The following is a 27,569-nucleotide window of genomic DNA, read 5'->3' on the forward strand; positions in this document are numbered from 1 at the left end:
GGCTTTAAACATGGAAGAGAATTTAGAGAACATCTAGTCAATCCCCCTCATTTTACAAATAAAGAAATAAGGGCCAGAGAAATTGAACTTGACCAAGACCACAAAAAAATCTTTTTGTTGTTGTTTTTGTTGTATTTATTCAGTTGTTTTCAGTCACATCTGACTCTTTTCATGACCCCATTTGGGGTTTTCTTGGCAAAGATATTGTAGTGACTTGGCATTTCCTTCTCTAGCTCATTTTACAGGTAAGGAAACTGAGGCAAACAGGGTTAATTGAGTTACCCAGGTTACATAGCTAGAAAGTGTCTGAGGTCAAATTTGAACTCATGAAGATGAATCTTTCTGATTCCAAGACCAGTCCTCTATCTACTGCGCCACCTTGCTGGGATTAGATCTAAGGTTTTATAATTCCAAATCAACAATTCTTCCCACTGAACTAGTCAATCCTAAAATAACATGGCATCCAGATTCCTTACTATTTTAATTGCTCTCTTCTGGGTGAAATTTAGTTTTTTCAATGCCCTTGTCCTTCTTAAAGTAGGGTACCCAGAACTTGACACAATATTCCAGATGTAATCTAACCAGTGCAAATCAAGTGCCTGCATCATCTGAATTAATCTCTTACTTCTCAGTTATCTACACCTAAGGGTAGCTGGCTGAAAATCAGAGGCTTATGTTTCCCTGATTGGCACCACTATTACCAGATAACAGCTACCAGAAATGCAGTCATAATACCTAGGATGAAATAACCAGCTTCCAGTGCAAATCCAACCTATTTCTGCAATAGCCAATATCACACCCTTACATGAAGGAAGTGTGTGTCCCTACATAACCCCTGTTATTCCTGCAATTCCTATTTTGTTCTCAGTAGAGACTTTTAAAAAATCATGAACTATTTCAGGTAGAATAATTATCATAATGGCTGAAGACTCCTTTAGATTAAAAAACCTCATTTCTTTTTATTTTTTCTTTATTTTTCCTAAACCATAACGTCTTTCTGTTAACATCTAGAATTCCATCTCCCTTTTTATTTTCATCTCTCTTCAATATCAACTGAACATTCTCTGAAGGGCTGATCTCAGAATTTCAGAGTTGAGAGACATTTCAAAAATAACTCGTTAATTCATCTACTGAGGAAGTCCCTAACTTTTGGATCATTCTAATTATTAGGAAGTTTAAGCCTTATATCAAGCCTAAATTTGCCTCAGTGCAACTTCTGCACATTGCTTCTAATTCTACCCTCTTCCACATGACAGCCTTTCAAGTATTTGAAAACAGCTCTCATATATCCCCTTGAATTTCTCTTCCCCAGGCTCACTCTATCCCTAATTCCTTCAATCAGTTTTTATATGTCACAGACTTGAAGCTTCTCACCATTTTGGTTGTCTTTGCTTAGATGATTTCCTGCTTATCAGTGTCCTTCATAAACCATGGTGCTGATGACAATAGCTACATTTATATAGCACCTTAAGGTTTGCGAAGCACTTTATACACTTTATTTCATTTGACTCTTACAACAACCTTAGGAAATAGGTTATTAGTATCCCCATTTTACAGATGGGAAAACTGAGGCAGAGAGAGATTAAATGACTTTCCCAGGGCTACACAGCTAATAGGTATCTGAGACTGGATGTGAACTCAAGGCTTCCTGACTCCAGGTCCAGCACTCTATCCATTGTAGCATGAAGCTGCCTAACTAGCTCAAAATTGAACTCAATAGCCCAGACATGGTTTGATCAAGTAAGAGCATAGTGGGACTATCTCCTCCTGATTCCTGGCAGCCATACTTCCCTTAATGTATAGCCCAAGATGGTATTATCTTCTTTGGTTACAATATCACACCATTGACTTACTTTAACTTATATAGAACTTGCAACCCCAGCCCTTTTTTCAGATAATCTAAACATTCCTTTCACATCTTGTATTTATGAAGTCAATTTCCTGAACCCAGAACAAGACTTTACATTTATCCATATTTAATTTCATCTGATTTGATTCAGATGTGCTGGCCTGTCAAGATGCTTTTAGATCTTGCTTCTGTTGTCCAATGTGTTAGATGTTGCTCCCAAATTTGTTTCAACTACATATTTGATAAAGATACTCCCTGTCTCTTTGTTCAACTTTTTCATAAAAGTATTAAAGAGCATAGGACCCAATCCAGATCCCTGGGGCACTTTCCTGGAGACTTCCGAATAGACATAGATTCACCAATAGCTACTCCTGAAGTTTGCCCATTGAATAAGTTTTTAAGTCATTGGGTTGTGCTATTATCTAATCCACAGTTTTCTGCCTCATCCACAAGAAGAGCAAATTGTTCGTTTTTAGACATATTGAGGTAACTGACCAGTGTTAATGCAGCCTAAAATATTAATTTTTTGGCCATCATGTTGCCATTTTGAACTTATAGTCTATAACTCCCTCCCCCAGATCTTTTTTTCTTTCTCACACAAACTTCTGTCTAGATATACCTTTTCTTTCTTGGAATGATGAGGCTGACTTTTTTTTTTAACCCAACAGTAGTACTTTAAGGCTCATCATTCCAGCTTATTGAGATCTTTTGGGATCCTGATTCTGTAATCTGATATGTTAGCTTTTACTCTCAGATTGGGTCATCTGACAATTTGATAGCCATGTTATCTAGGTGTTTCTCTACGTCATTGATAGAGATAATGAATATTCCTGGGGTATGGTACTCTTTGAGTACTTCCTTCAAAGACTTCCTACAAATTCACTTCAACTCATTAATTAGCATCTTTTGTTTTAGTCATTCAAATAGTTTGGAATCCTCCTAACTATATTATCACCAAGTTCATATTTTTCCATATTATCGCCATCTTCATTCATATTAGTTGTGATCCTAGAGCCACAGAATCTAAGAGTTGGAAAGGATTTTAGCATCCATCTTGTCTAGTTTTCAATTCATTGTAGGACTTTTTTTAAATATCGTCCTTGATATACAGTGAAGGGATTCCATTCCATTGTTGAATAGCTCTCATTTAATTTGATTCAATTCAGCAAACACTTATTTCTTTTATTAGTAATTTTTTTAATGTTGAGCAGAAATTTGTCTCCATGTAACTTCCAACCAATTGTTTTAGTTTTATACTCTGGAACAACACAAAACAAATTTACTTTTTTTATAGCATAGTTCTCTAAATATTGGAAAACAGCCAGCTTGTATTCTCTCACCTCCTCCTCTTACCTTTTCTAATCCCAACCTTACACCATATCTTCTCTTTCATAAGCTCAGCTCAACCAAGCCTTTTCTTTATGATGTAATTTTTCAGACCACACATCACCCTACCAATGCTTCTCTTGATAGAGTATAATTTGTCAATGTCCCTCTTAAAATGTGGTTACCAGAACTGAATTTAGCATCCTTGATCTAGTCTGTAATTATAGTCATCTGTTGAAGCTAAATATAAGAATTTACATTTATCTTTGTTAAGTTTTATTTGTTACTTTCCCCCTAGATTTCCAACCTTTTAAGATAATTTTGAATCCAGATTCTGCCATCTATAAAATTCTTTAACCCTGTTGGCAAATCTGATCAACATACATTCTTCTTTCATTATTTTGTGCAAGTCTATCCATGGTTTTCTAAAACCATCAAGCTCATCATTTCTAATTGCACAGTAGTATACATCACAGCCATCTACCACAATTTGTTTAACCATTTCTCCATTGTTGGGCATCTCTGCAATTTCCAGTTCTTTGCCATCACAAAGAGAGCTGCTATAAATATTTTAGAACACATGGGTTCTTTTTCTTTATCCCTAGTCATCTTGGGATTCTAGCCAATCTGATAAGTGCAAAATAATATTTTAAGGTTGTTTTAATTTGTATTTTCTCTAATCAATAATGATTTAGAGTATTTTTATCATATGACTAAGCATTGTTTTGATATCTTCATCAGAAAACTGTCTCTTCATATCCTTTGACAATTTATCAGTTGGGGAATGACTCATATTCTTAAAGATTTAACAAAATTATGTGTGTATATATATGTATATGTATATATACATATATACATATATATGATATGAGACCTTTCAGATCATTCATAAAAATACCGAAAGGGATACAACCCAAGATAGGGCCCCATGGCACTTCATTAGAGCATTCACTTCAGATTAACATTAATCAACAATCTTAGAGTATGTTTTCTTTCTTAACTAGCTTTGATTATAACTAATTGTGATATCATCCAACCCAAACCTCACTACCTTATCCTTCAATATATTATAGAAGATGCTATCAAATGCATTGTTGAATTCACATTACATTTTATGTATATTACTCTCAGGTCTAACCAATTAAAAAAGAAATTAATTTGGAATTACTTGTTCTAATAAACCTATGCTGGCTCCTAGAAATTATGATATAATTTGACAAATGCTCAAAAACCATTAGTTTAATAAATCATCTCAAAATTTTGCTGGGAATTGGCATCACACTGGCAAATAATTTCTAGAACCCAACCTTTCTCACATTAAAAAAATATATAAATTTTTGGGCAGCTAGGTGGTGCAGTGAATAGAGCACCGACCCAGGAATCAGGAGGACCTGAGTTCAAATACAGCCTCAGACTCTTAACACAAAACTAGTCATGTGACCTTGGGCAAGTCACTTAACCCCAATTGCCCTACCCCCCCCTCCAAAAAAAAACCAAATATATATTCATTTTCCTATCTCTAGGATGTGGCTATTTCTTCCATTTCCCATGATATCTTCAAGATTATCACCAATGGCTCTAAGAACATATCTACAAGTTCCTTTAATTTCCCAATATAGAATTCATTTGAGCCTATAAACCTTATTAAAATTAATTGTCTTTTTTAATCTTCTCATCTGCCTTAAGCTCTATCTCTTTACATTTTGCTTTCCTATCCAGGTTCCATGCCACTATCTTTGCTGGAGGAGATGGTAATAAAATTTAAGTTAAGTAGTGCTGCTTTCATTCTCTCTTGCCAAAGCTGTGAGCTTGTCCCTTCCTTGTGCGTCTTCCTTCAAACAGAGTTTTTAAAGAAATGCAACAAAAATCTCTTCTACTTAGGATTTTCAGAGATCTGGTTCATTCTGGGTTTTTGATTCCTTGGTGATTATTAGAGATCAATGAAACTCTTGCATTTGTACTCAGTGATGCACCCCCCCCCTTCCAACTTTTATAAATGATCATTTTTAAACATGAACTCATCAAAGAGGATTCCAAACAACCATACTGGTTTCTTTGAATACTTTGTTCTCTCTTTTTTTTAAATCTTCTTTGAGACAACATGCCTTTGTGCAGTTAGAATTTCATTTTTAAAGAATCTCCTATATTTAAGCTATATTCCATTCTAAGATCTCTAGTTACATCATTATACCTATCTTTTCAGTTAAATCTGTGGCTCTTTTCATTTTCAAGGCTGATCTTTCTAACTTAATTCTACCCTTAGTACCCTTACTTCTATCCCTTTCCTCTCCTGCATGAAAGACAGAATGGTGTAGTGGATAGAATATGTAATCTGAAACTTGAGATGAAAATTTATAAAATCAAATTTTCACCAAAAATGCTATGACACAGTTGTAAGATGCATGGTCCCATAGAAACCTTTAGAAAAACTGGGATCAAAGTTCTCTCTCATATGAGTTTGTACATAATTTGCTCCTAAATGTCTCGTCTGTGATAGTAACTACAAAGACATGTTGCTGAAGAATGATGAAGAAAGAGAAGGAAAGAATGAAATGCTGAGCCATACTAAAGCTTGAGTGAACAACACTATATGCTTCTCTTTGCTTTGCCACAAAGTCAGGGGGTAAGTTTTTGTGTGAGGATAGGAGGTAAATGGGATTTAAGGTCACAACCCAATGACCTACAACAATAATAACTCTTGTTACTAGTTCTAAATATTATAATTTAATCTAACGCAGAATGGAAGATCTCAATTTGAATCTTACCTTTGATATCAACAACATTTGACAATGGGCAAATCCACCTTGTACCTCATTGTCCTTAGATGGGTAAAATAAGGTAAGGTATCTATCTACCTCAAGCAGCAGCATGAGATAGAGTCTAGCTCAGGGTCGGAAGGATTTAGTTTAGAATTACACCATGGACACTTGCTGTGTGACCTTGGATAAGTCATTTAATTTCTAAGTGTTCCACGCCCCTCTTTAAGACTATAAATTGCATAATGTAAATATTAATGCTAATCTATACTGATATAGGGAGTTTCCTCACCATGGAGTTCTCTGCACCAACAAATTTACTATTCTGAACCAAAAAAATACAGAAATCTCTCCAGTTGGAGGGTCTGTAACAGGTGAGTTCACAGATCCATTTGAGAATATGAACCTTAGAGGATTGCTATAAACCTCAAATGATTTCTATAAATAGTGCTTTGCAAACTTTAAAGTGCTCTAGAAATGTCAGTTATTAATAGTCTCTTCAAGCTCTCACTTCATTGGCTTTTTTCCTCCTATTTATAAACACGGCGTAATCTTGCAAATAACTTGTCAGTCAATAAACAGTAAGTCCCTACTATGTGCTGACTTACCCTGCCACTGTTTCAAGATACTATGCCCCAAGGTCATTTGACCTTACATTCATGTATTAGGGACAGAGGGCCAAATGCAAAGAACTGAGGAGACAGTGTATAATGAAGACATTAAAGGTAGATCAACTATTCTTTCTATAAGTCTGTTGCTGAAAGACAGCCTCACCAAATATGGTGGTCTTCACCCAGTCTTCATTTACCTTGATCTGCCTTAAGTATTTAATAGTCACTAATGATAATAACAGTAATGACTTTAGTCAGCACTACAAAATGCTTCTCCCCTCCTTGGGGAGTCATATTGCATTCCCATGATTTCTACCTTTCTGATAGCCAACACTCTTGTCTTCTCATTTTCCCCGTCATCCTCTCAAATTCTGCTGTTTCCAAAGGTTCCATCCTTGGTTCACTTCTCTTTTCTATGTTCTTTCATTTAGTGATTTCAAATCTTCTCATTGCTTCAGTTACGACCTTTATGTAAGTGACTCCCAAATCTTTGTCTTTGTCTTCAATCTCTTTACTGAGCTACAGACCAGTATTTCTGTAACCTTGCTGTTTGTCCCTTGGACATTGTACTACTGCCTCAAGCTCAAAATACCCCAAATTGAATGTGTCTTCTTTTAACCCAAACTGTCTCAGATTCCTAATTTCCTTATTGATGTTGATATTTCCACTAGTTGCCCATGCTTGAGTTATTTTTTCTCTTTCCTCCCCTTTGCCCTCCACACATCCACCTCATCAAACTTCATAATATTTTTCACATCCAATTTCACTTTTGACACCCACTATCACCATCCTAATTTTAGTCTAAATTAGGACTAAATTAGTCTAAATTTTAGGACTAAATTAGACTAAATTTTAGTCTAAATTAGGACTAAATCCTAGTCATCATTACTTCTTCTTTAGACATTTATATAACATTTTAAACTTTTTAAAGTGCTTCACAATTGTTAACTCAAACTGGGCTTCATGAGAACTCTGGGAGGTAGGTGCCATTATTATTTACATTTTGCAGATGAGTAAACTGAGGCAAACATAGGTCACATGATTTGCCCAGGGCCACAAAGCTAGTAAGTACTTGAGGCTTGATTTGAATCCAGGTCTTGCTGACTCAAGGTCCAGTTCTCAGCTATTGCTAAAGCCTCCTAACTAATCTCATCCAGTTCTAACATTTCACTTTCCAATCCATCCTAAACACATCTACCTGATTAATCTTTCTAATGATGAATTCCAATCCTATCATCTCTCCTCTCAAAAAAAAATCCTTATTTTGGCAATTAGGACCTTAAATCAGGTTCCAACCTAAATTTTTTTTATTTCTATCTCCAAATATTCCCTTACACACACTTGACAGTCTAGCCAAAGCGGAACTCATCATGTTTTTTAATCTTTACAACTACCATAGGTAGTTCCTTGACTCTAGAATGCCCCATTCCTGGATTTTTGTTGATTCAAATTCTACTCATCTTTTAAGGTCCCACTCCAAAACTATTATCTTCCATAAAGCCTTCTCTTATACCACATAACTAGACATAATCTTTCCCTTTTTTAACCCCTTAGATGGTTTTATTTGTGCATTTTTTTTTTAATATACTCTGTTTGGTACTTTATTTGTGTGCTTGTCTTTTTTTATGTCACTTAAGAAGAAACATCTTGAGGTTCAGGACCATATCTTTGTATCATCCAAAGGACTTGGCAGAATGTCTTGCATGTAATAAACATGCAATTTTTTAATGAATTTAATTGGATATATGATGAGTCTGTATTTCCTTTCCTTGATTTTATAGCATCCAAGATGACATGATCAATTTTTCCTAGGTTTGATTTTTTTGCATCCATAGCTAGTTTTCATTTATTGGTCACATTAAACAGTTCTCTTTATTGCCTCTCTACCTTCTGAGAGATAAAATATTCAAGAAGACAAATTGAGAATTTGTCAGATGCTACAGTTCTAGCAGAATTAGAATTAGAGGAGATATCAGTGTCCTTAATGTCTTATAAAAAAAGACCTTGCTCCTAGGGCAGTTATGTGATACATATTGACAAACTTTATTCCATAGTCTTCATCTGATTGGACTAATTGGACTAAAGCCTAAAGTAAACTCCAACAACAATAGACCATTTCTTTTCCTTTTTCCTTTATCGTTCATTCAGCAAAGAGCTATTGACATCTGCTATGTACGGTGAATTGTAGTGGTGGAACAAATACAGAGATAAGATATGGTCCCTCCCCTCAAGGACTTCTCTCCACCTTTCTTTCACTCTACGGTATATGGATTTCTAGAACCAGAGGCCTTTTAATAACATGTACAATGCTCCTGAATCAGCTTCTTTTGAGAAATATTATATCTGTAAAACTCTTTCCTTTCTCATTTGAAAATTTCAAACTCACTTTGCTTTATTACCCATTGAAATATTATTGTGGAATAATTACTACAACAAAATTGTTTCATTCATTTTCTTTTCTGTACCCAAGGCACTTGTGCTCATGCTTTTGCTTATGAAACATCACATTCTGCTGGTCTCAGAGCCAGGAAAGCCTAGGGTCAAATTCCACCTTTGACATATATTGGATTTTGACTGTGGAAAAGCGGTAACTCTGAGACTATTAAGTTGCAGCAAAGGTGTCAACCTTCCTTGGTAGAGAGTTTCCTCCTTTGGGAATTCTCTGTAACAATGACAGGACAGGTCTAGTCCCTATAGTCATTTATGTAGGTTTTACAGATTATACTACTGGGTATGCCCTTTAAGATCAGGGATTATGGATTTGTCTAATATTTTCATTCCTAACAGTGACTAGTTAAGTGCCTTCCACAAAGTAGGTACACACTAAATATATACCAATGAATGAATTCTATCAGATATTTCCTAAACAAAGTATGTAGCAACCAGAGACTTTAGAAAATGTCTTTGAAAGTACTATCAGGAGTGAGGAACATTGGATTCTACCCTTGCTTGGCTCTATTGTAAATTGTATGATCTTAGGCAAGCCACTTAACTTTTTGGACAGAAAATCTTCCTTTTCTCATCTTATAAAGTAAGGAGGTTGACCAACATGATCAAAGACCTATTTTAGTTCTTAAAATTCTGATGCAAAATCAAGTTTATATTTCCCTAGTTCTGTTTGTTTCCTTCAGTGGACTAGATCTCTAGAAATTCCTTTTTCTTCCAAAGATTCTAGAGATATCTATAATGCACTTTACAACCCTTGGTTCTTGAAAGCTATGACCATGGAAGGCAAACTCTGGCAAATCTTAAAATGCCTGAATCATTTTGATTATGGGCCCAGAAATGTCTGTTGTTTCAGGACCAGGCCAGCTAAGTTTGGAAAGTCTTGTCATCAGGCCAGACAGAGTAAATAATTTTTAGGCCATTGTAGTTTTAAAAGGTGGGCAACTCAGGCAAAGAGGGGTTATGATCTGGAAGGAAGGGGGCTGCCACACTGAGGATAGGCTGGATACATTAGGTACTGAAGTACTGGTGTCATTATTATGAATCCACTTACTTGCTCCACTTCTGTTGGATGTCATTATTCAATGGTACCTTCTTTTTGCATTTGTGCTATAGGGTATATTGATTACCAAAAATAAAGTCAAATGTCCCTAGTATTTTTCTGAGAAGCACTGCACTGAGAGACATTTGGTCAACCATTACAGTTACATGGAACTTGGAAGAGATGTACCTACAAATCAACGAGGACAATTTTCTTCTCCCTTGACCCCTTTTTTCTTCCCCCCTCCCCTTCCCCAGCCAATTTCTAGGACCAAGTCTGGCATAGAAGCTATAGGATCAGTAGAATCAAAAATCATATTTTTTCCCCTCTGACATCAGTTTGGTTTTTGATGTAGAAACTCAAAAGCTTAGTAAGCTTCTTGTTCATACTAGACTGGTTACTAGTAGGAAGCCATTGGCACTTAGCAAACTGGACCATATCTCAAGGTCTTTCATTTGATTTGAGTTTTTTTGTTTGTTTGTTTCCCATCAAGCTGTTTGGGTGTTGTGGAGACAAAGACACAGCCCGAAAACTGCTAGTTGACTCAATTGCTGGATAATCCCCTTTCTTCTTACAATCTCTTAAATTCTTCAATCTGAAATACACAGATTATAACAGCTGGATGAATTATCCTTTGGCCCTTCTCCCCAGGGAAAGGCCTAGAGGAGCCAGCACTGCCCTCCTCTGCCCCATGTCCTATGCATATGTGTGTTTCCATTTCAAAGACTGGTTCCCCCTCAGGCCCTATAGATAGTAGGTACTTCAATAAATGTTTGTTCAAAGGAATTTAACTATTCCTGACTAAAGATTCTAAAAACTTTTGAGTTAGAGATAAATAGACATTCTGGAAACAATATAAAACCACATATAAAACCTTTGGTTTAGAGATAAACAGACATTCCAGAGGAAGTAGATATAATAGGTAAATTAATACAAGGCTGGACTAAAATTTCTCATTCTTGTTTCAGTCCGGATAGGCATAAGCCACAAAAAGTAAGGGGAGATCTTTCCTTATGTAAATCTCCTAGAACAGAATCAAGTGAATCCACTTTCTTCTTTAATATCACAGGATCCAAAGACAATTGACACTACTGAGCTCTAAGGGATATACTCCAGCCCAACTCCACCCCAAATCAAATTATAAAAACAAAAGCCCAGAATCCAGCAGGGCCTGAGAGCTTAGAGTTGGTTCTGCCTCCTGCATGGAATTCCTTCAGCTGCTTCTAGGCACTCACACACATCACCCCAGCAGCACCATCTTCCCTTACCAGTAGTTCCTACTTCCCACACAGTTGTTGAGCCATGTGCAGTGGTGGTCAAAGTCAGCGATGCACTTATTACAGGCACTGCAGTGCTTGGCTTTCACCCCCCTGGTAAAGGGAAAAGGAGAGAGGGGGGTTATTGATTGACTCTACCATAGTCTTGCACACATACCTTGCAATAACTAATAAAAAAAAACCACCTCATATCAACAGCTAAAGAAAAAAAGTTTCCAAAGGATGTCTCTCTTCCCTTCCCCCACCACCTGCCCTCATTTTATTTAAAAAAAAAAAAAAAACAAAACTCCTGGACCAAGGAGTTCACAAAAGACTATTGAGCAGCTACTGGCTAAGGGTCAGTTTCTGTTCTGTTGTTTCAGTTGTGTCTGACTTTCTGTGACTCCATTTGGGGTTTTCTTGGCAGTTTGCTATTTTCTTTGCCACCTCATTTTACAGATGAGGAAACTGAGGCAAACAGGATTAAGTGACTTGCCCAAGGTCATACAGTTAGTGAGTGTCTGAGACCAAATTTGAACTCAGGAAGATGAATCTTCCCCACTCTAGGCCCAGCACTCTATCCATTGTGCCACCTAGCTGCCCCTTAAAGGTCTCTTAGTTAAGATAGTGGCCCCTTTTTAAAAAACATTCTTTTTAGGCTGGGTCTCCCATTATTTCCCAAGCTGAAAGGCCAGTGGCCCATCAAAGGCCTGATTCTACTGCTGATCGGTATGGAAGCTCTGACCTAAGCCATATTACCACTCCTTAGGTGGTAAACTTGGTGCCTGTCCTGCCTGCCTTCTTCCAGGGTTTACCATATTGTTGCCAGACTTTGTAATGACACCTAATTGGCTTTAGTCCTACTGCAGCTCCGAATTCTGGAGCATTAGCCCCAGCCTCCCCAATAGCAGGGGTTAGAGGTGTGTGCTGCCACACCTGATTGGCATGTTTTTCTTTTCCTTAATAGGGTGTTCAAGTTAGAGGAGCAGTATGAACCTAATCTAATCTTCTGCTGGAGAAGAGGAAGAATTGCTTACCTAGCATGTTACCAAAATACCATTGTGTGCTCCTCGAAATGAACCCAGAGGTAGGCAGTGCCATATTATGATGCCTATCTGAATATCAGTTCACACTATCTAGAAACTGAAGGTCAGGTCTCATCTAGTCCTAGTTCTGACACTTACTAGCCATAGATTAGTTAAGTGGCTGGCCTGGAAAAGTCCATTAAGTGATTTGGGCCTCAGTGTCCTCACCGTAAAATAAAAATGGTGACATTTACCCTACCTATTTAGTTGTTTGCTGTTGTTTGTCCTTTGTTCTTGAAGAGGGCCATGACATGAGGAAGGTGATATCATGACTTGCAAGTGAATTGGTTTTAAATGATGAGGGGGCTGTGCAAAATCACCAGTCTCACTTTTTCCCCCAGAGCCATCTGGGTGCATTAGCAAGATATAGATCAGGACGACTGGAGATGGCCCTGGATGCAGGGAGAACTTAGACTTTTTAAGCTAAGGTCTTTCCCAGGTCTCAGTTTGACTAAGGCAACACCCATTCAATGATTAAGGCTAGGTTAGTATACCTTACAAACCTAAAGATATTAACTTTTATTTGCAAAGACTAATTACCACTAAAAAAGACACCTGATGGAAGACTTTATAGCAAAAATATAAACCAAGTGACCTGACTGGTTCACTTCCTTTCCTGGTGTTCAATTCCTTTATAAATATAGCCAAAATTTTGCCATGCCAAAATCATTACTGTTCATTATGTTCTTTCAACTAACTTGAGATACAAACTGCCTGATTTTATGGTGCTTCCAATCAGAACCAAAAAAACCTATCATAAGGAAGCAAAGGATTTCCCTGACTATGGCCCTAGGAGGCAGTCACACTCAGTGGCTACGTTGACCTGACCAAGGCCACCTGGGGCCCCTGACTCCAAGTCCAGTGCTCTTTCTGGCACCTTTACTAGCTGTCAGAAGGAGGGGGTAGCTAACCTTTTCAGCAATAGGAAAGGAAATTGTTGATCAAGATTTTTAAAAATATAACAAGGGTTCTGTAGAAATGGTCAGGATACATTAATAGGAATAGGTGACATCGTCATTACTTATATTTATTTAGGACTTTAAATATATTTTATCAGTTCACTCTCATAATAACCCTGGGAAGTAGGTGCTATTAATATTCCCCTTTTATAGGGGTGAGGAAACTGAGACCAAAATAGAGAGATTAAATTACTAATAAGTGTCTAAGGCAGGAACTGAACTCATGTCTACCTGACTCTAAGTCCAGTGCTGTATGACTATACCAACTAATTGCCAGACATAGCATCTATAGCAGGGGTAGGCAAATTATAACTTACAATCTGTTTTTGTCCTGTTAAGAGCTAAGAATGGTTTTTACATTTTTAATTAAAAAATGTTTTATGTTTACAATAAAACTTTATTTTTAAAATGTAAAAATCATTTTTAGTTCATGGGCTATATACAAAAATAGGTGTTATGACTGGCTCACAAAAACATGTGGCGCAGTTTGGCCCATAGGCAATATTTGGTCAATATGTAATCTATAGGAGCATAGGTTTACAACTAGAAGGGACTTTACAGACCATCTAATTTAACCCTTCATTTTACAGATGAAGAAACTGAGGCCAGGAGAGGTTAAGTGACTTGCCCAAGGACATTCAGGTAGTAAATGAAAGAGTTGGAATTTGAATCTGTCTTCTAATTCTGATCCTGGCCATCTTTCCACTATATGTCACCCCCCTAGTGATTGTGTATCAGGTGCTGTCCCATGAATGCCACACAAGAGCCTTAGGGTGTTAATGTATATACAAAAAGCTCATGAGTGGTATTAAGGCCTACAGTGGTGCTAAAAAAAAGCCTCTTCTATTTGTCACAAGACGGGGAGAGAAGGTACACTCCTGGCCTGAATGAAAGATCCTCACTTGTCTTTACCAATGCTCTTAATTTAATCCAAGAATACTGGAACCCACAATGAAGGCCTCTGACATCTCTAGGCTTTTTTTGCATCTGGTATTGACTCCTTGTACTGCTCACCCCCAGTCCCAATTGGGATTTTTTTATTTTGCCCAGTTTTGCCTTATCAATCTTTCACATGATCCCCCGGAATGTGCTGGTCTATATAGTAAAACTTATTTTAGATTTCCAAGGCATCAAGTCTACAAGGCTGAAAACTTCCTCTCTACTTCTGATGGAGGTTTTGGGTGGGGTGAGAAAGATGCCGTCCTTTGGGACTTTTGTCCTGGAAGACAACGGAAGTGATGTTGTGGCAGAATGACTTACACTGTGACTTCACACAAGTGGCAGTATTGGTCCTGAATCACATGCTTATGTTTGGTCCTGTCCAAGATAGGCATGGGCTTGCCATAGTTTTTTTTGTGCCGTACATTTGGATCAGCTGGGTCAATTGTGACAGCAATAATATGAACAATAAAGTGAAATACGAATAATATGCAGATCACCTGAGAGAGCACAGGTTAAGGAACAACAGAATGATGGAGTTCATTATATGTATGATTAAATGTTTTTAAAAAGATAGCAATTCATATCAAAAAGACACGAAAACAAACCAGTCTCTCTTCTACATATACATATATATATATAAACATGTATATATAACATATATGTGTGTAAATGTGTGCATCTATGTATCTATGTATCCATCCATCCATCCATCCATCTATCTATCTATCTATCTATCTATCTATCTATCTATCATCTATCTATCTATCTATCTATCTATCTATCTATCTATCTATCTATCATCTATCTATCTATCTCTATCTATATCTCACAGGAGAAAGAAGAGAAATTCCAGTCAAAATAATTAGAGAATGTATAAAATATTTGAATCCACCTATCAAAATACATAAGGCTACAAAATAGTCATAGCTTACTATAACTATAAAACTCTTTTTTCAGAAATAGGATTATACCTAATTAAGTGGATACCTAATTGCTCATGCGTGACCTTTGCCAATATACATGATAATTCTGTCTAAATTAATGTACTTATTCAGTATCTTGCTAATCAAACTACCAAAGAGAACCAGAAAAAACAAAATTCATCTGGAAGAACTAAAGGTCAATATTCTTGTGGGAAATAAAGAAAAAACCGGGGAGTAAGCCCCATTGTACTAAATCTCAAACTATAATGACAATGTAGTAATCATCAAACTATTTGGTACTAGCTAAAAAATTTTTTTAACTTGATCAGTGGAAAAGATTGGGTACACAGAAGTAAACAAACATAGTACCATCGTGGCTGTAAACCCAAAGATAGTGACTATTGAGGCAAAAACTTACTATTCCACAAGTACTGATAAGAAAACTGCCAGAACTTGGAGTCAGACCAAAATGTCCCACCATGTATCACAATAAGTTCTAAATGGATAAATGACATTATGATAAAAGATCACATACAAAACAAATTACAGGAGCAAATAAGAACTTACTTTTCACAACTATGGATGGGGAAAAGTTCATGAACAGACAAGAGATAGCATCATAGGAGATAAAACGGACAATTTTCATAACATAAAATTGAAAAGGTTTTGGACAAATAAATTCAATGTGGCTAAAATCAGAAAAGAATCAGTTAACTGGAGGGAAAAATCTTTGCAACAAGGTCTGATATCTAAGATATATAAAGAACCAATTCAAATATATAAGAATGATATATTTTTAATGACAAATCCTGTAAGAATAATATAGTCAAAGGATATAAATTGGCAATTCTTAAAGGAAGAAATCCAAAGAATAAGTAGCCATGTAAAAAAATGCTTCAAATTACTAAGAAATGCAAATTTAAGCATCTTTGAGTTTCCACTTCACACCTATCAGAATAGTAAAGATGACAAAAAAGGAAAATGACATTTGTTGGAGAGGCTTCAAGAAGACAGTCACGCTGGCACACTGTTGGTAGAACTTTAAGTTGATCTAACCAATCTGGCAAGCAATTTGGATCTATGTCCCCAAATCATTGAATGGCACATACCCTTTGACCCAACTATATTTATACTAGGCCTATACCTCAAAGAGATTAAAGAAAAAGATCCAAATGTACTAAAATATTTGTAGTAGATTTTGTTGTTGTAGCAAAGGGCTGGAAACAAAAGGGTTTCCCATAAATAGAGGGATACTTAATAAATTATGGTATATAACTATAATAGAATATTATTCCATTATAGGACATGACAAAAGGAATGATTTCAGAGAAACCTTGGAAGGCTTATATGAACTGATGTAGAGTGAAGTGACCAGAATCAGGAGAACAATGTATAATAGAAATACCAATAGTATAAAGAAAAACAATATTGAAAGATTTAAGAGCTGTGGTCAATGCAATGACCAACGATCACACCAGAGGACTCTTGATAGAAGGGTGATAGACCCAAGGTACAGAATGAGACATGGATTCTTGAATATGACAAACATGAAGATTTATTTGTTTCAAGGACTGTGTTTTCCTTATGGGGGGGGGGGGGGGGGGTTGGGAGAGGGGGAGAGGGTAAATAGTGATAAAAAAAAAAAAAAAAAAAGAAAAAAACAAAAAAAAAGTGGGATTATAGAAAGAGAGATAAAAAAAAAAAAAAAAAAGAGGTAAAATTTTTTTATTAATAGTAAATTATTTGTTTTTTTTTTGTTTAAGGGGTTGTTTTCGTGGGGGGGGGGGGGGGGGAAGGGGTTTGAAGAGAGAGGGTTAGTAACAATGTTTCCAAAAAAATAAAAGAAGGAAAGAGGGTCATTAAAGCTTTTTAAAAAATGTACAAAAAAAAAAATCAGAAAGAAACAGACAAGCAGGACAGATTTGAAAGCAACATAGTAAATGTGTTACATACTTTAAAAAAGCAAGCCATACACAATGGTTTTGTGATTTCACTTAAAATCCTCTTTTGCTTGTCTATTTTGTATATGGTAATATTATTTACTCTTTTTTGGGGGGAGAGGCAGTGCTTGTTTAATTCAGGAAAAATGAACATTTAATAAAATGTAAAAACTGTCTCTTCCCTATGTTAATTCTTATACAATTTTCAGTGCTATGGAATATATAAATTCAAAGTTTTATTTTGTGTACCAAACCTATTAGAAGGATGAATTTTTAAACCTGACCTTTGAATTTTAACAACAAAAAGAAAAAACAAGGTCAAATAACTATTCAGAATATCTCAACTTCTCAGCTAATGAAAAGCAGGTCATTTGTCAATGGGAGCTTTGTAAGAAAGAATGAGGGAAATGAGTATAATTCGATCTTATAATGGGCTGGGCCCCTTTACTTTGGAATAAACAAAGCTGGTAGGGAGGTACCAAGGTGGTGTTAGTTTTTTCAGTCCAGCCTTAGACTCTAAGCCCCTCCTTACATTGGAAACAAGGAAAAAAGACATTTGATTGTGTCCATGGTCTTCCTGAATTCTTTCATATCGCATAACTTGTCTAATGGTATCACTTTGGCACACCACTTAATTGCTGTCATATCTGAGATGAGAGAAGTGAGAATGGCCTTTGGTAGATTACAGCAATAGAAGAGGGAGGAAAGGAGAAAAAGAAGAAGGGTAGAAAGAAATAAGGAAGGGAAGAAGGAAGAAAAGAGGGAGGGAAAGAAATAAAAATAAGCAAAATGAGTTAAATGAATAAAATTAAAATAAGGAAAATAAATAAGCAAATTAAATTAAATCAATTAAATGAGCCTTTATATTTTAATTGCTTCTAGGAGTATATGGTAAAATTGCCTACTAGTAGGAAATGAGCCTAGGCAACATATCAGAAATTTGGAATCTTGTTATGGTTATTTTTTACCTTGCCTAAATGCCTGTGTATCTATTAATCTGAGCTTCAAAAGTTTCCTTGTACCCTTTCTTTGATGCCAACATTTTCTGTACAACACAAAATTTCCAGTGAACTTATTCATTACCAATGGTATTCTGTCCTCATAGCCCATAGCAACCTCCTCCATGGCCTGAAGGTCTACAGGCTAAGGGGAAAAACCCATGTATCTGCCTCAGTATGCTCTGAGCCTACTATTTCCCTTTTCACTTTCCCTACCCCTACCATCTCATACTATTGGGTGGTAGAAACATGCCCTTGGTTTGTTAATGACAGGGAGTAAAGTAACATGGAAAGTCATTCTACACAAGAATTATTGATACTTTTTTATCCCAGAAGTTTCTGTGCAGACTCAGACCCAGATCCTTCTAAAAGGATGATGCAGAGGAAGAGTAGAGAGATGTTGATAAAGGCATTTCCCTAATTATCATTATGGCAATAAGAGCACTAACCATTGCTTTTAAAATATAAAATAGATCTATAAAGTAAATTGTTGGGGGCGGCTAGGTGGTGCAGTGAACAGAGCACCGGCCCTGGAGTCAGGAGGACCTGAGTTCAAATCTGGCCTCAGACACTTAACACTTACTAGCCATGTGACCTTGGGCAAGTCACTTAACCCCAATTGCCCTCCAAAAAAGCAAACAATAATAATAATAAATAAAGTAAATTGTCTACCACCAGTTTGTGGGGTCTAGGTTCTTAATTTTTAGTCATATCATTCTGATGGATCACCACAGAGACACTATCTGGACAAAGTCTGGCAATTCTCTAGTGTGACTGGTTGTGTCTCTGGCCGGCAGAATTTCGGAGATGAGCACAGGCTCCCCTATGAATCTTGGAGAATGTGCTCCTGGAATTCTCCTGCAAACAAATTTAGTTTGCAAACTCTCTGCTTTCTTTCCTGTTTGTCTTCACCAGAGGAAGAAGTCTGTCCTAAGAGACAAGTAACCTGAGTTCCAATGACATCTCTTCTATGTCTGTTGGGAGTCACTTTGAACCATTTGCCTCACCTTTCTGAGCCTCAGTTTCCTCATTTGGAAAATAAGGGATGGACTAAAATCCCTTGCAACTCTATACCTCTCTGTTTCCATGATGCTAACACAAATATAAATCTCCATGGAGACAAAACAAAAATGGAGCAGAACAACTATACAGAGTCTATTTACTTTCTTATTAGGCCCATAGTCCAGGCCTCATTAGTCAGGCCCTAATTTCTTCTAAGGCCTTGGAACCTTGGCCAGAGACCATTTTCTTGATTGCCTGACATTCTTGCACAGTTACAAATCCTGACTAACCTCTCCTGGAACACACGGGGATGGTAAGAGGAATGAGGAGGGGGGAGGCATTGAAAAATAATATTTTTTGGGGGGGGTAGGAATTAGAATTTAAATTTATGTTGCTGCCTTTGCAGTTTTTCTCACCTTAAATCATAGAATCACAGAGTAAAAATAAATGCTTAGTTTTCTTACTGGTAAGGCAAATGAAAGTGGAAGTAAAGTCACTGGTAAATTTGTAAAGTCATACACTTGTTTTGATTTTATTTTTTAATAACAGAAATTTACCCAGGATGCTGAGCTTTGAGTTTATAATCTAGAGAACACTCAGTTTTCTCATTGATAAAATAAGGAAGTTGGACTAAGATGATAGATTTAGAATTGGCTGAAGCATTGGTCATTGCTTAATTCAACTTCCCCATTTTACAGGCAAGGAAAACACAGCTGATAATCATTGAGGATTGAACTTGACCTGAGTCACACAGGTAGGTAATAAATGGTATAGCCAGATTCTGAACTGAGTTCTTCCAATGGCCAATTTAGTGTAAGTCTCAACTCGAGAGCCATCTTCAATATGAGGCTTTTCCTGACATTTCCTTTCTCCCTAGCCTCCTAAAGCTGGTTATGCCTGACTCTAAATCATTCTTTATCTTTATCCTAGGTGAGACAGTGGATACAGTGCTGGGCATGGAGTCAGGAAGAACTGTGTTCAAATCTGCCCTCAGATATGTTCTAGTTGTGTGACCCTGGGCAAGTCCTTTAATCCTGTTTGCCTCATTTTCCTCATCTGTTAAATGAGCTGGAGAAGGAAATGACAAACCAGTCTAGTATCTTTGCCACCAAAACTCCAAATCAGGTCATGAAAAGTCAGATACAAATGAAACCACTCAACAACAACAAATCCTATAGGTGACTGTTTGTACACATTTGTTTGCATGTTGTCTCCCTCACTGAGCCCTGAACTCCTTTAAGATTAGGAACTAGCTTTTGCCTTTATTTGTTTCTCCCCTAGGTGCTTTAAAATGTTTATTTACTTGGCTTTATACAGGGTGTCTCTAAAGTCTGGACACATAGGAAATCTCTATGCATATTTTCAGGAAATGAATGAAATTTTCAACATTTTATTTAATTAATGTAAATTTTAGCTGTGACAATATAAAAGCTTTCATTAGTTATTGGGGGCTATTTTCCATATTAATGAGATTAATTTATTTTAATTAATTAATGAAATTTCCTATGTGTCTCATGTCTTCCTATGAAATGTCATTTATGCTAATTAAATAAAATGTTGTTGAAAATTTCATTCATTGCATTTCTTGAAAATATGCATAGTTAATGAGATTTGCTCTGTGTCTAGACTTTAGGGACACCCTGTATAGACCTAGTTATGTAATTTTCATTTTCTTTGGCTAAATTGCAAGTTCCTTTAGGGCAGGGGCAATTTCATGTTTATCTCCATATCCCCAATGCCCAGCACAGTGCCTGGATCATACTAGGCGTTTAAAACAATGTTGTTGGTTAATGCCTTGCTCTTTGAATATACCACAGTACCAGGTGAGATCTAAGGTCTCTACCAGTTCTGGAATTCTGTGACTCTCTGACCTAATGATGCTTTTGATAACCAGTAGGCATAACATGGCATTGACTCAACAAGTAATATTTTGGGGACTCTTTGTCTTCATGGTTGACCCTCTAGGACTAATCCTACTGAAGGCCAGAAAATATTTGGAATTTGGAGACAATAAGTAATATCAATGACTCTGTGTGAACCATCCATGGAAGTGAACCTAATATTTGAAACTAGTTTCTAAGCAAAGAAGGTCAATTCCAAGTGTGTGAGCTTGAACATCTGTGTTCTTTAGTTCTATTAATGAATAGAACTTCATTTATGTTTCTGACATTTATCCAAAGCTAGATATGTAATAGTACACAATATAAGAGAGGTGGCCACCTTGATCTTTGCTTGAAAAATGAGGAAACTGATGCTGCTGGAAATTAGGTTTGAGAAAAATCATCCGGTGAACCAGACTTGGGTTTCTCAGGAGAAGACACTGTTACATTTATCTATGACCACATGAAGGCAAGAATCTCCTTAAGCAACTATTTTATAAATACTTGAGAGCACTCCTTGCTCCAGCCACGCTGGGCCAACCTGTCCTCTGAGCATACTATGTGTTCTTTCTCCTCTGTACCTTTATCCTCACTATTCTCCATGTCTGGAATGTCCTCACCTTCACCTTCTGCTGAACCTTGCCCCATACTTTAAATACAGCAGTAGTTCTTAACCTGAGGTCCACCATTCAATTTCATGGGGCCCATGAGTTTGGATAGGAAAAAGTGACACCTTTATTTTTACATACTTATAAATAAAATATGCCATTCTTTTCAATTATTTAAAAAGCAGTCTGGGAAAGGATACATAGGTTTCATTACACTGTCAAAGTGATGCATGACCTACCGAAGGGTTAAGAACATCTGTGGTAAAGCTTTAACTCAGAACACCATCTGTTCCATTAAGCCTTCCCTTGCTCCCAAGTGCTAGCAATTAATTATCATACACTTATTAAGTGTCTACTACTCAGTAAATAAATCCTTGTGTAGAACCCTGATTTAAGCACTGGAGGAAGATAAAATGGCATGCATGGGTCAAATGAGCCCAGGTGTGCCAGGACACAGCCCATTGGGGAATGGCTGAACAAGCCATGGTATATGATTGACATGGAATACTACTATGCTGCAAGAAATTGTGAATTCAATAATCTTAGAAAAACATGGATAGTCCTGCATGAAATAATGAAGAATGAAATGAGCAGAACCAAGAGAACAACTTTGAGTGACTAAATAATTTTGACTACTATAAATGCCCAAATTAATTACAAAGGATATATGAAAGAAGACACTATCCACATCCAGAGAGAGAGCTTCTAAATAGAAGTTTGTATAGTATGACTCTGCACAGACGCAGACACACACACGTACCCAACAGTAGCCATCTCTAGGGGGTGGGAAAGGGAAGGAAAGAGAAAAAAGGAAAAAAAAGAGAGAAAAAGAAATGTAAATGATAAATTTATTGCATATTTAAAAGAAATAGCAAGTTGTACATAATAGATTTACAGCCTTATGTGTAACCATCTTTTTTGTTATTCTATTATGTTGTGGAAATGATTGTTTTACTCCATGAATTAAAAATAAAATAAAATTTTAAAAACAGCATATATGTAGTAATACACAGTTATAATCCATAATATTCTATGACAAATGCATCAGACGGTTACAAAACAAGATGCTGTGTGAGTTCTAAGGGCCAAGGTTTATTAACAATGGAGGTGATTAGGGAAGCTGGGTTTTTTTTAGGTTGAAGTAGAAATGGAGTTGGAACCTAAGGAATAGTTAGTTCAACAGATCAAGACGGGGATGGAGGGTATTCCAGACATAGAGAACAGTTGCCCGAGCAAAGTCAGGAACACATGAGAGTGTAGTCTGGGTTCAAAATGCAGAGAGTAGTTACAGTATGATATGACAGATGTATAGAGTTTGTGAAAGGAATACTATGAAATTAGGATAGAAAGGTAAGGTGTGCACTGCATTGTGAATGGTCTTGAATCATGAGGCAATTGGGAGCCACTGAATATTATTTGAGTAGAGGGAAGTTTTTTTATAGTGTCAGCACACAAGAAATATTTGTTGCATGAATGAATGAGGAAAATGCTAGTTACAATTGATGTGGAGGAAGGCTGGACTAATCCAGAACTCAATCAAACACTTGCCTATGTTTGTTTGTCATTCTTCCCCTTTTGGGGAAGGGGTAGGAGGAAGCTTCTCTTGGAAAATTTGCCTCAGGAGGATTTGTCTGACCTGCTTATGGACCAAATATAATACTAACATGGAAAGAAAAAGGGAATGAGGACAATGGCTAGAGAAAGATGAAAAGCATCCACTTTCTTAATTACTCTCTCTTCTTCTTCATCCATGAAATCAGAGTCTGCAGAGTGAAGAAGAAAGAGTTTTAACAAATGGAAAACTTTTTCTTCTTTGGGTAGCCCTGCACCTCATCAGAGTGAAGAATTGCCACCTTCAAACCCCTGAGTATCAGAATTCATTTAGGACCCAAGAGCTCCCTCACAGAGCCGAGCCAAGGGGAAAGTCAGGTCCTCCATTGAGATCTGTAGCACATATTCCATGACATTTCTCTTCTGACATGAAAAGAATTCAAAACATATCCTTCTATCAGTCCAGTCATCCAAATGATACTGCTCAGTATTCAGGCTGCATTCTCACTGTGGTGTTTAGTGGATTAGAAAATAGCCATGGCTCCCCATGGAACTCTGACAATGGCAGCCATGCTGTGTTTTGGTTGGTTACCAAGGAAGCAATTAACAATATTCCAAAGAGAGCTAACACTCACTAATGTGAGTGAGAGCTACAATGAGAAGGTGTGTTTGCTTGACCGATGCAGGAAATCTCATTGTGTGCACCCAGCACTGGGGGACTCTTTCTTTATTGTTTTAGAGTAGAATTCCATTCCATAGGAAACATCCACAGTAGGAGCCAGGCCGCATGAGAGATGCCACTACTGAAAAGACAGACTTTGAAGAATTGGGGCAAGGAGGGAGGGGGACAACAGAGGGATTATGTAAAACCCATCCTCCTGGTACTGAAAAGTTTGGTTCAATTTGTATAAAAAGATATTGCAGGGAAGGCCAAGACAGACTACAGACACAGTTTACTTTCATCGAGCTATCCCTGGTTTACTTGCTCTAGAAGTCAGATCCAAATACCTTGACATCACATGTTATAATAGCATGATCTTCTCAGCACGGGAAGATGGACAGATATTTATAGGATATCCTTGCACATTAAAAAAAAAAGAACTCCTGTTGGGGGTTCAGGATACCATCCTGAAATGTATGATAGATGACTCTGAGAAACATTGGCTCTAGAAATGCTGCCCTGGTGGAGATCCATGCTGACATATAGATCTACATGTGCATAAGCATATGTATACATACATATACATACATATATACATATATATATATGACCCTTCTGACATCATTTAATGTTAAAAATAAGAAAATAAAAGGATAATATTGATGCTTTGGTTTTCTCTGGAAATCCCCATGAAAGGAAGGTTCAAATGTCAGCCCTTGCTCCTTCTTGGAAGTAACAGTATGTAGCTGACTAACCAGGGCAGCTAAGTGGTGCCATAGTGCACAGAGCACTGGGCCTGGAGTTAGGAAGGCTCATCTTTGTGAGTTCAGATCTAGCCTCAGACACTTACTGGCTATGGACAAGTCTCTCTACCCTGTTTGCCTCCTCTTCCTCATCTGTAAAATGAGCTGGAGAAGGAAATGGCAAACCATTCCAGTATCTTTGCCAAGAAAACCCCCAAAAGGGTTTCATGACTGAAAAATACCTGAACAACAAAGCTGACTAACGCAGGCAAAATCTCCTGGTGTGGAGAACCTAAGCCTCTAGGCCACATGTGGTCTTCTAGGGATTCAGCCTTTTGACTGGGTACAAGTTTTACAGAACAAATCCTTTTATTAAGAGGATTTGTTCTGTGAAGTTTGGAGTCAAAGGGCTGCACTTGAGGACCTAGAGGGCCACCTGTGGCCTCAAGGTCAAAGGTTCCCCATCCCTGCTATATTTTCAGCTAGGTAGCACAGGGGATAGAGAGACTGCTGGGCTTGGAATCAGGATGACCTAGCCTCAGATACTAAGTAGTTGTGTGACCTTGAGCAAGTCATTTAACCTTTATTTGCCTTAGTTTCCTCATCAGTAAAATAAGGATAACAATATTGCCTATTTGTTGTGAGGATCAAATAAGATATCTGTAAAGCTCTTGTCAAAGTTCATGGTGTGTAGCATACATTTAATAAATGCTTCTTCCCTTCCTTCTGTTCTTTCTTGATCATATCCTATAGGTACTATCTAAAAAAACACTAATGTAGATACAAACTTCCTGGGATACATAAGATCTTATTCTAGCTACTTCTTTTGAAGAAAAGAGTAGCTTCAGGGAGGCTAGGTGGTGCAGTGAATAGAGCACCGGCCCTGGAGTCAGGAGGACCTGAGTTCAAATCTGACTTCAGACACTTAACATAAAAACTAGCTGTGTGACCTTGGGCAAGTCACTTAATCCCAATTGCCCTACCTTCCCCCCTCCAAAAAGCAAAAAATAAATAAATAAAGAGTAGCTTCAATCATATAGTAGTGATAACTTGTTTCAATAGCACTTTAAGGTTCACAAAGTGATTTTCTCATATGATGTATGGTAGTACAAATATTATTATACCCATTTCACAGAGTAGTTTATTAAACTAACTTCAAAGGATCCTAAATGTCGAGTTGGAATGGACGATGAAGGTCATCTAGACCCATGTCCTCATTTTATAGATAAAGAAACAGAGACTCAGAGAGGGTGTGGTGGTGGGTGAGAAAGGGAAGAAGGAAAAGATTTTTAAAAATCATTTTAATATAGATCCTTGTCTCCATCCTGTTTGCATGACACAATATTTCTTTGAACAATAATTGCGGCATATGCTTAGCAAGTTAAACTATCATTCCTATTCATTGTGTGCAACTCACACATTGAATGATACAGGGAACCTTTTTTGGGGGGGTCTCTTGTTTAAAAAATTACTTGTAAATTCAGTCAGCTACTAATTTCAGCATTCATTCAGCTGTTATTTATTATGAATACAATGTGTATCACCATGTTAGAAAATAATAAAATTTAAAAGTATAATAAATCATAATGAAAAAAGAAACATTTAACTTGGCTTAGTTTTACTTTTAGATTCTGCATGATATCAGTTAATATCTTGCATTTAACTAAGACACATTCCTCAGAGTGAATGAACTAAGCCACACTACAACCAGTCTCACTGATTTTCATTCCAAGAAGAAATGTAGCTTCTTTCTGGGGCTTCAGAAGTTTCAGTCACTGCACTGTTATGAGAATGATAGACTGACACCATAGCACATCCTAGCAACAATCTGTGTTTAGTAAACAAATAGTGAATAAATTACCCGTCTATTGATACACTCCCTTTCGTAACACTGTTAACCTTTTCCCCTGTCCTATTTCAGAGAAAGAAGGGAAGAAGAAAAAACAAGCCTACAGCAAATGTTCCCATTGAAAGTTGAAAATGGCAAATTGAAGGTTTATCAAATCACTTAAGGGCAAGTTCTATAAAAATATCCTCATTAGGTTCAAAGCTGTAGCATGTTGCTGAAAAAGTCAGCTCTCTTTTCTACTCCCCATGAATTTCTGAACAGTTGCTGCCAAGTTCATTTGTTTGCCTGAGGCCATAATACAATGATCTTGTAGGGAGGTGATTTCTACAGACAAAATAAAATTACATCAGATATCAACTCATCATATATACAATACATTTTATTAAATCAAGCGGCCTTGCCTGTTTTCACTTTGGAAGAAAAATAAATACTGTACACTGTGATAACATGATAGGGTTGAGTACAATTGTTGAAAGCACACTGGCTTCCACACAGGACCAAACTTGATGAAGAATTGGGAATCACACTAGAAAATTGCTGTCCATTGGAATTTCACTCAGGCTTTTCTTGTGCGTAGGGTGCTTGTTTCTAGCCTCCCATGTGAAAGACTTCTTTTCATGGGTGATCTCTTTTCAATCCTATTTTCAGCCAAACCCTTTGGGGAGAAATCCTTGTGTGCACTTGTTTTGATTTTCTTTCCAGGACAAATAGCTCCTTGGGCTTGATTTATTGTATTCTAGATCTTCACACGAAAGAGAAAGGGGGACTTTGGTATCTTAAACTTATTCTATGTGCTTTGCTACATGAAATTTATCCCTAGCAGTGCAGTGGTCATTGCCTCTTTCTGGAACGATACTGGAGCCCTCTAGTGGTCAAAACAATATCAACGATCAACTTCATTGTCACTGCGGGCTGAAGATGGCATGTTGTAGATGATGCAAGAGTAGGAAAAAAGCTTACATTCATTTAATACAACTGTCCTTGTTCCAGGCTGCCATGGAGTTGTTTTTTGTTTTTTACCTCAGTCAATCAACAAACATTTATTTCCATTGTGCTAGGCACAGTGCTAGCTGTAAGGAAAGAAAGATGGAAAGACGGAAGGAAGGAAGGAAGGAAGGAAGGAAGGAAGGAAGGAAGGAAGGA

The 27,569-nt window shown here is 37.0% G+C and overlaps 1 protein-coding gene across 1 annotated transcript in view; it reads right to left on the reverse strand.

Annotated features, from left to right (window-relative positions):
- Window positions 1–27,569, reverse strand: part of LOC138153285 (palmitoyltransferase ZDHHC11-like) — a 176,653-nt gene that overhangs the window by 82,544 nt on the left and 66,540 nt on the right. Inside the window, 2 exon segments of the mRNA XM_069077424.1 lie at window positions 11,298–11,399; window positions 14,590–14,768. Of these exon segments, the coding sequence (XP_068933525.1) occupies window positions 11,298–11,399; window positions 14,590–14,768 (281 nt within the window).

The sequence above is a fragment of the Petaurus breviceps genome, unplaced genomic scaffold (genome assembly GCF_028583685.1).
Source record: "Petaurus breviceps papuanus isolate PSGF00001 unplaced genomic scaffold, PetGlider_PUasm1.0 151, whole genome shotgun sequence".
NCBI lineage: Eukaryota > Metazoa > Chordata > Mammalia > Diprotodontia > Petauridae > Petaurus > Petaurus breviceps.